This window comes from Cupressus sempervirens, chromosome 10 (assembly GCF_028749045.1).
Source record: "Cupressus sempervirens isolate cs-2001-9-10 chromosome 10, ASM2874904v1, whole genome shotgun sequence".
Taxonomy (NCBI): Eukaryota; Viridiplantae; Streptophyta; class Pinopsida; order Cupressales; family Cupressaceae; genus Cupressus; species Cupressus sempervirens.
This window is the reverse complement of record NC_143127.1, coordinates 369,819,303-369,829,905: the sequence shown is the minus strand read 5'-3', so window position 1 is coordinate 369,829,905 and position 10,603 is coordinate 369,819,303. Positions and strand designations below refer to the sequence as shown.

At 33.5% G+C, this 10,603-nt stretch overlaps 1 protein-coding gene across 1 annotated transcript in view; it reads right to left on the bottom strand.

Annotated features, from left to right (window-relative positions):
- Window positions 1-1,970: 1,970 nt before the first annotated feature.
- Window positions 1,971-10,603, bottom strand: part of LOC149534203 (uncharacterized) — a 78,442-nt gene continuing 69,809 nt past the window's right edge. The window contains exons 5-6 of the mRNA XM_089804098.1: window positions 2,499-2,556; window positions 1,971-2,335 (exon numbers count right to left, since the gene is read on the bottom strand). Coding sequence (XP_089660224.1) covers window positions 2,276-2,335; window positions 2,499-2,556 — 118 coding nt within the window. The 3' untranslated portion in view covers window positions 1,971-2,275. The remainder of the gene's footprint in view (window positions 2,336-2,498; window positions 2,557-10,603) is intronic.

Here is a 10,603-nt window from a genome sequence, read left to right as displayed (position 1 = left end):
CTCATGATTATGAGGAGTTGATCAATCGAGTCCAAAGACATACAAAATGTAGCAAACGAACATGCCTATCTAAAAAGGGTAAAAGTTAATATGTAGCTATAAAGCTCAATGGAAAGAACAACAAACATCCACACTATCTTGCAATAATACTAGAAAGGCATGATTGAACCTATGAGGATCGACTCAATATCTACAAGCCAGAGATGCTTTCAATTTGGAGGGCTAATATAATCTTTTTTGAAAACAAAAAAATGGAAAATCAACCACTTTAAAGGCCAATCTTAGAGTTAGTGGTGCCCTTCTTAGCATATTTCATACTAAGGATTCAAAAAATCATCATTGAAGCGGAATTCTAAAATGCAAGTATAGGCATTGTATATGGTAAAATCTCGTGACAAGGACATGGATTATCAATGTCTCAATTTAACCGAACATATGTGTGAACATAACTACCTCAAGTATAATCATGTCAATATATCATAGACATTCAATTGCATTCTCCTCACACTATGTCAAGGACATATAAGTGGTTTCTATATATAGAAGACATATTAGTACTTGATTCTCACAAGCTACCAAAGATGTATTAACCTCAGCTTTGGCTCTCCCATCACTTCCAACTGTACCTATTTGTCTTCTACACCTTAAGAGTTCTTGTATAGATGTTCATAAACTTGAATTCATCTAATTTGTATTATGTAGGGTTGCATTTAAATGAATTTTGCAATTGGTTGTCATCATATTTTTTAGGATCACGCATGAATAAATTTAATAATTTAAGCAAAGGTTGAGACCACTATAGAATAGTTGAACATAGCATCATGCTCTTTTCAAATAAAATGCTTATGGTTTATATGTAAGTTATCTATCTAAATTATATGTTATATAACACTTTAACCAAAACTACCTCTTCCTCGATCGAACATGCCCATCAAATAAGACAAACAATCTCAATTAAGTGTCATGTTGGATGAAGCATCAAGTGAGGAGAGTCCAGAAGAAATAAATGCTCAACATAATGGATTGCGAATAAGAATGGTGCAAATGCTACTAGATGGAAATTGTTTTTCTAGAGCCCTAGTAAATCAACTTGAAGGTGACCAAGAGCGACACTCAAACTATTGTAGTATGGTAGTGGAGTACATTATGGAGAATTGTTCAAAATTCGAGCCTTTCTTTTCTCAAAAAGATGACTCGAATTCTAAAAAATACTGTGAAAAAATGGCAGAAGATGGAACTTGGGTAGACCATTGTGAGATTTATGCAACCTCCATAGTGACTTGAACTAACATTCATGTGCACCATTTGTAAAGCCAAGTATCCCAAATCTACATTTTTGATAGCTCATAAACACCCACACTTCATGTCTCATCATGAGGGAAACCACTACAATAATGTGTACTTCACTAATAACAATGTCAATGCTCCTGTAGCTCTCATGTTGTTGGAGGAGGATAATCAAAGCACAAGCCATAATGACAAAGAGCATGTAAAGTTCATTATAAATGAAAAAGGGTACAAACATATTGACAAAAGTTTTATAGAAGATAAATTATTGAAAACACTGGATGAACCTCAATGAAAGAAAAGTTTAATAGGGTGTATTCCATGGGTAGCAAGGAAGACAAAATAATAAAGATTTAAAAATTATCTTTCCAATGTTTTACTATGTACAAAAATCTATTATGAGCAAACTTTTTGTGTCAAACTACATTGCCATTATTTACAATATATAAAACTATTGGTGTAACCCTTGCACCCTTCAAAGATGCAAGTGCTAGTTATGTTTAATCTTTAATTCAAATGCCATCAAGTCAGGTTATATGACAAGAATGCATATAATGTTATGAAGCTCGTTTAAAGAATTTTTGTTTTATTAAAAATATAAACAGTTATATCTTACAAATAAATCTTTTAATATCAACAACTCTTAAGTTCACTGTAAGTTGAGTTTATATGATGAACAAATAGAACATAATAATCTATTTTTTAATAGATCTTAACTTCAATGGAAATAAAATGTCAATTATCCTTTCAACATTATTGTAACCACTAAAATTCAATGATGTTGGAACCATTGAAGTTCAACACGGTCTGAATTTGAAAACGGTAAGATGAAACATAAGAGCAATCCAACACCATTAGCTCATATGTGGTTATAGAGATGCTTCTGAAATCACAAACACAACCAATTGTCTACAAAGTGGATAAGCTGACTGATATAAGCTCTGCTAGCAATTCCCGTTTTGCAAGTAAAATAACATATTGTTCACAGTTAAATAATATTTAAATCTGCTAGCTGTTTCTTGACTCTAGCAAAATAAGTCTGATCAGGCTGTCAAAATGAGAAATTCAACTTATGAGTAGACTATATGTATGCTCAGACCTAAATCCAAATAGTAACTACTCGAATACCATTCAAGCGAAACACATAATCAGAAACCTTCCATTTATCAAATAATATAATGTTGATTTGCTATGAGAAGAAAATTACTTACATAACCATTATTACTCTCCCCTCCATTCTTTTGGGTCTTGTGGTGAATTCCAGCCCAGCTAAAAATATATATATATATTCAGAAACAATTCAGAAAACACCCATTTCTCAAAGAGAACAAAAGGGGAAAATACAATAAAAATCAGAAAGCAACACAATGCTTTGAAAAAATGGATTATATGAGATACACATTGTTATTAATAGAAGGCAATAATGCATTCATAATCTCAGAAACTAAGGTAATTAGCAAATAGACCATCTTTGAAACTTTATTTTGCTCCAAAGTGTGAAAAAAATCACTTGGACTTGTGAGAGCAAAACTCTAAACTAATCTAGGCAAGAGCCTACAACACAATGGTAACTTGTGAGCCTCTCATCTGGAAGTTCTTGGGTTCGAGTCTACTCAAGCTTAGACACATTATAATAATCAATCACAACAAATAATAATAATTAATCAAGGCTTCAGCCCATTAACTATGGAAAAAAAAACTCCTCTAAACTAATCTAAAAGACAGAAGTTGGGTCAATGTGGAATCTTTCCAACATACAATAAAACTCAAAGCAAGGGAAGAAAATGTGTAAAACCAAGCTAAATAGGCAGACAGGCAATGCTAATTTTAAATTATTTATACTTTTATCTAGATTCATTGGAATTTCCTATTCGACAGTTTAAGTCTGAATAGGAAAGATATAAATTGTACTCCTCAACCCCGGATTCAATTAACCACATTGATCTGCAAGTTCCATAAAGACATCCTCTTAAGAGGAAGCATGATTTTTCCAGTCCAAGAAGATCAATTTGAGTGCTTTTGGATTCAACTGCATAAATTTTGTTAACATCAATTACTGTCAATATCTCAAAAATACTGTCTGAATTCCTCTTTTAGGACCAACAAAAGGGATCAACCATGAGGCAAACATCTTCATGGTCTTCAACAGTTGAGTAGGTACATAATTCATAACTAATATCAGCGGGATGCAATTAAGATTTTCAACAGATGTATTTGTATTGAAAACATTATTTTGGTTTCAGGTTTTGTGATTTAATAGGAAACTCAATGTAACAGATAGTGTCATAGCAGCATAACAGAAGTATCAATTGTCTGAGGATAAAAAATGGTTTGATATAATCAAAGCTGGTTTCACAAAGAAGAAAAGGCGGATATTGAGACAGAATCCCAGACAGGCATAAATATTACATCTGGACAGTATGTTCCATCGATATTTAACATGTTCCATTATCTGTTGAAAATATTTATTTTAAGGACTTACAATCAACCTTTTCACTCACTGCAACTAAGTTTAATGTTACCCAAAAAAAAAATGGAACTTCAAAAATAATGAATTGAAAAAATCCCACCAATCCAAATTCAAGAGATGCTGTCATCACAAAACCAGACGGCTTAAAAGAGTTTAATATTTTACTGTGTTACATAAATTAATAAAATTCTCAGAAACAAATTACCAAATTCAACCTTACTATATGAATTCCCTTCAGATGTGAAAAGCTCCAAAATCAGTCAACCTATCTATTTAAATTTTTAGTTAAAAAGTGGAGAGAAAAGGGACATCCACCAGTAATAACAATGGAATGAGAATCTGGGAATCAGCTGGACAAGTCCTGCAAATGACAGGCCTGTAAAAGATGTGTTGAATGACTTTGCAGGGTGGCGCAAGTTTCACAAGCCTGCTGCCCAGATATGAGAAAGGTAAAAAAGTGGGTTCAATTATTACACATTATCATTGGTGCTTCAAGACAACTAGTCACCCCACAATTCTGATTTTCCATGATATATTGGTCGACTATTTGTGAAAGAGAGTCTAGGTTATCCCTAGTGTTCGGAACTGTAATGAGCCTATTGATGTGAGTTTTCTGACCACTCCAACATGCAGAATAAACTACTACCTTATCCTTTTTTCAACAAGAAAGCCTCATATACTAAACAATACGGTGACTGTGTGATCAAATAAGGCAACCCCAAGGTTTACCCTGTGACCTAGCAACTTTGTGTTGGATATAACTCAATGAATATTATGTGATATGCTAGTAACTGTGCAGGGACTTGCACTATTTGTTTGATATGACAACTTTGTAATTGTGAATGATTTGGCAATGCAAGCTGTTCCACTACTTCTAACTAAACAAAGTGCAAAAGTAATTGGGTTTAGGAAACTAAGCTAATTCCAATTCTATCAATGCAACCCTTGATGATGTGGTGAAGCAAAACAATTTCTTGCTTCAGTAATGGAAATAACTATGCATAGGAAGGTGCTATCTTGTAAGGGTATGTGGATGATTTTCATATTGTTAACAATTATTCAAATACCCATGTTTGGTGCAATCCAAATAAACATTCCCAATAGAAGCTAAATGTGTGCAATGAGTTTGGCAAACCTTGCACTATTACTTGAAATTGAGGTTTACCCATGAATCAGTAATGACTTCTTCCATTTGTCTGCTACATAAACAACTTCTACTTAACATAAATAAACCCTAAGTAAGAAAATAGAAACTATACAACACTCTGAAATAATAGAAGTAATTCACCATGAAATCAACAATGAATCTGCAATTACGTTGGCAGCATTTTAGCAATAATTTCACCAAATATCTTTTTACAAATGATTTGAACGAAGGCTTCAAGTACAGTGAATGACACCGATTGATTCCAGATCAACAGCCCAAATTATTTCAAATAAACCTAATAGGGGTTTTGCCTTAACTACCACTTGCAAGCATTAAATGCTGACCAATGAGAAAATTACAATGCATTGAATACATACTCTCGAGGACGGACCAATGAGAAAATTCAATGGGGTAATACATTAAACGCATTCAACGTACAGACTTGGGATAACTTGATTGAATCAACTTGGATATGTCAAGTTCAAAACCTTTGATTGGTTGAAGACGAGTGGGTGCCACCTCGACATGTCTATTTTGTAATTTCATTTCAACCCCTTTCTTCATCCTCCTTGCCTTGGAAATCTTCTCATTAACATGTTCTTGAAATTGTCTTTGTATTGATATCTTGGGCTTGATCCCTCTTGATGACTTGCATTATTTGTTCACCATCATCCTCCATGCAATCACTTTGACTTCAAACTTGGCTTGCATCTTGACTTTCCTTATTCCATGTGCTATGTATATTTGCAATTCGATCATCACCTTTGGTTGAATTTTCCAACAAATTTGGATATACAACATTGATCATCTTATTGACGTGTCCTCTTTGTTAGCATGATGATGAACTGCAACTACTTTGTTGATGCTTTCATATTGACCTTGCTGTTGCAATCATCTCCATCTTGAAAATCCCTGTTTTTCATCTTGCTTGAAGTCTTGATGTCATGATGTCCTTCCTTTCTCATGTTACCCATGATGTTGCAATGGCTCTCCCTTCGTACATGTGCTTGATCATCACCTTGTAATCAATCCTCACTCTATGAATGGACCCTTTCAAAACAAGAGGAAAATTAGTATCAGAAGTAAAGAAGATAATCATTACCACTTTCAATCAGAATTTGAGGGAAATCAATTTATGAAGACATCTTTTGCATGATTCACAAACTTTCAACTTTGTGCTTCTTACAAAATCACTTTCTGAATTTTAATCTATATTCTGATTTCCCGAGTTTGAAACACTTGACCTCCCCTTGACCACTCCCAGCTAATCTTTAGTTCAATGATGACTTCACCTTATACCTTTCGGCATGGTCGATCTCCTTCGATGCCAACAAATGATTAATTTCCTGCTTCACTCTGATTTTCAATCCTTCAAGTCTTCTCTGCTTTTTGAAGTAATATCATTTTAAATTGCATTGACATTTAAAAGAGAGTATTAGATATCGCCTTCTTAGGTGAGACCCTAAAGGACACACCCTTTTGTCATGCTAGGCCAACTTGATTCATGCTTTAAATTTATTTAAATGTCTCCTTTTCAAGGAGGCTGTCCTTGTATGATTTCAAAGTCACTAGGTTGACTCCCCTTTGCAATTTGAAATTCTACAAAATGCCAGCTGACTTGGCTTGGACTTCATTTATTTACAACTTGCTGATCCTTCTAAATGGATGACTTGGATTGAATTTAATTCATTTTCCAATTCATTTAGCTTCTCTTGATGGAAGACCTCACTTAAAAGTCTGAATTCCCAACTTAATGCTGATCAAATATCATTTTGCATTTTATAATTTGCCCCAAGTGTTGTCCAGAAATTGGCATATTGCTGGGCTTGGAGCTTTAAGGAGAGGTTGGATTTTAGACATCTCTTGGATGTTAAGGAATGCAGATCAGAGATAAAGTGTAATAATAAATTTTATTTCAATTCAAACTGACTAAATGATAATTCTGATATCAATTAATAAACTTGAAATACTTGATATTAATCCTTACTGTTTATAGAATTCTGTAACTGTATTATTTTCATTGCTATATATATATAATCTGAATTATGATTTACAATAAAAATCAATCCAACTGAAGCTACATCATTAACACTCCCTCTTAGCTAGGGAGGATTGAAACATCACAATCATCTCATAAATGGTGACAGGAATGACATAATTTGGATGTTATCATACATTAATTAGTTTAATTAATGCATCACGAGACGCCGTCCAATTATTTCTCATATATTTTCTTGGTATCTGCACTGGCATCAAGTCCATGATGCCTACTAGGAAAATATTTTCTCTATATCATATCCTAGAGTAGGATAGGTGATAACTGATCTCCAAGACAGCAACTGGATGTAGTCCATCACATTAACAATAGATTATCACGATCTCCAGGACAACAACTAAATCTTACGTTGTCATGATCTCTAAGACAGCAACTTAATGTAGTCCATCATAATAACAGGTCAAGCCATTGTTACGATCATCACCTTACAATGGCGACCTCAATAAAATACATCAATGAAAAATCATCACCTTTCCTAACATTTTCCACATGCAAAATAGTAACTCACTCAATATTTAAACAATATAATTGAATATTAAATTTAAACATAACTGAGACTCAATCTCAGCAATTATAATTACATTTTGAACATACCAAGTTTCCCTCCAAAGTGCTCCACTTTTAGTTTTGAGAGAGGTTTGGTAAGAATGTCGACAGTTTGCTCATCACTACTAATGTATACCAACTTTATGACATTTCTATCCACCATGTCCCTACTGTAATGATAGGGAATCTCGAAGTGCTTTGATCTATTGTGAAAGACTAGATTTAGTAATAGTTATATGCAACTTTGATTGTCACAGTGTATGACTGTAGGGTTCCAGGGTTTTCCAAATAATCCAACCAGTAACTTCTTTAACGAAACTGCCTTTAGAGCTCCTCTTGAGGCTGCAATGTATTATGCTTCACTAGAACTTTGTGCAATTGAGGATTGCTTCTTGCTGAACCAAGATATCATTGTGGATCCTAGGCTGAAACAATATCTAGTAGTGCTTTTACGATTATCAGAGCTGCCGGTCCAGTCTAAATCTGAATACCATCGAAGTTGTATTTCAACATTGTCATACTTTAGACTGAATCCAATGGTTCCACACAAGGATCTCAGAATGTGCTTAGCTGCCGCAAGATGAATTTTCTTGGGTTCACACATGAATTGACTCAATGCATTTGTTGCATAACAGATGTCAGGACAAGTACTCACCAAATACATTAATGAACCAATTATATGTCTGTAGTGTGTGGGTCTATAGATTCATGCTCAGATGCATCACTTCTAAGCTTGTGAAGGTTTGTCTCCATTGGTGTAGATATGGGTTTATAGTTCATCATTCCAAATTTGCTCAAAATTCAATAGTATATTTGCCTCAATTTAGGAAAATATAGTTCTCTTTTTGGCATACTTCTAGTCCCATAAAATAGTGTAGGGGTCTTTATATCAAACTCAAACACAAGGTCTTCTTTACATTTTGTAATGAGATGATCTTTCCCTATCATTGGTAAATCATCAACATACAGAACAAGTATTAACATGTCACGATCTGATATTTTTAAGTATATATTTACGTCAGCTTCATTTTTGAAGTATCCTAGTTTGCTAAGGTAAATGTCTATCCTTTCATACCATGCCTAGGGGACTTGTTTAAGGCCATGGAGAGCTTTCTTTTCTTTACACATATGGGAGTTCTTTTTATGGATGAAAAAGCCTTCTAGTTGCTCTAGATACACTTCATCAATAACACCATTTTAAAATGTTGTCTTCCCATTCATTTGGTGTATCTTCCATCTTTTAGATGTAGCAATAAGAATGTTGTCTTCACATCGTTTTGATGTATCTTCCATTCTTTAGTTGTATCTTCATGGTCTTGTGTTTTTCAATACTTCCATCTGGCGACAAATTTAGCCTTGTGTTTTTCAATACTTTCATCTAGTACATGTTTAATTTTGTATAGTCATTTAGAGGAGACAATTGATTTGTTCTTAGGTCTAGGTACAATGTTCTAGACATCATTTTTCAAGATAGATTGGTATTCCTCAATCATAGCATCTTTCCAAGATTGTCATGTTAAACCTTCTTCAACATTTGAGGATTCAAATTTGATGAGCTCACTTATAATTGTGACATAGCATGAGTGACTTCTTGTTCTCTTGCTTTTTTTGAAAATTTCTTCAAAGGCTACATTATTTTCTTCGATCATCTTCCTTGCCCATAGTGGTTTTTTTTTTTCTTCCAATGGATGGAATTTCAGCAGTTTCAAAATTAGTTTGTATGGGTTCTCAATCTTCTGTACAAGTCTCCCTCTGAATCTCAATAATATGGTTTTCATTCAATTTTGTGGTTGTTTCATCATTAGGTTCTTCAATATTTTTAGAAGTTTTATATGCCATACCTTCTTTGATCAAATTTAACATCTCTGCTAATTTCAATTGTTCTTTGTCTCGGAATATATACTCAATAGGCTTTAGAAAACTCACTATAGCCAACAAATATACCTTTCTTTCCTGAGAATTTTAGTTTTAGTTTGGACCTCTTCTCTTTAGGAACATGAATATATACTGAGCAACAAAAATTCTTAAGTGACTTAAGTCTGGTTTGTTTCCTGTGAAGGCTTCTTCAAGTGTTATATTCTCTAGAATTGAATGAGGGCATCTATTTTGAATGTATACTATCATATCTAAGGCTTCAACCTAGAACACTATGTGAAGGTTTTGATCGTGCATCATGGCTTTAGAAGCTTCAATAATGGTCATGTTTTTCCTTTCTGCTACTCCAATTTGTTGCAGATTATAAGGCACTATATACTCCCTCTTAATCCCAACAAAAGTGCAAAGTTCTTTAAAATTTTCGTAAAATCTCAAAGTCTTAATTTTCTTTTCAATTTGATTTTGAACTAGTGCTTTAAACTCTATAATTTTCAATAATACTTCATTTGATTATTTAAGCTTTAAAAAAAAAAAATCCAGATTTTTATAGAGTAATCATAAAAAATAATCATGTAATACAAGAATCCCCCTAATGAGAGTACTGACATTGGACCCCATAAATCAGTGTAAATAAGTTCAAGTACCCTTTGTTTTATGTTCATTACATGGGAAGGATTCTTTAGAGTTCTTTCCTAAAACACATCCCTTGCAAGTTCCAACAAGTTCAGATTTTAATTTAGGTAAGTTTGTCACAATCTTCCCTATAAAGGGTAGTGCATGAAAATGGAGATGTCCTAATCTTCTGTGTCAAATTTCACTATATCTGGAAACTTCATAATTTAATGCTTGGTTTTGAGTATTACAAAGTTTGTTTAAACTTCCATCTCTAAATCCTATAGTAATTGCATTCTTAATGTTAGAATTCTTAGGCTAAGATAGAACTTTTTCTTCTAAAAGAGTGACGATCCTTGGCCTACTAGGGTAGAAATGGAGACCAAATTTCTTTTAACGCCTGGTACAAATAATACATCTATTAGGTGTAAGGTAACTCTAGTTTTTTATTATATTGAGTAGGACCCGATTCCTTTTACTAAATATGTAATGGGCACCCCTGCATGTCCCAAAAAACTAAACCAAATTGCTGAAAGGAATTATGTCAAACAGTTTGCATTCAACCTCTTATTTCTCCGTTTAATGTTTTAAACCCCTTATAACTCCGAAA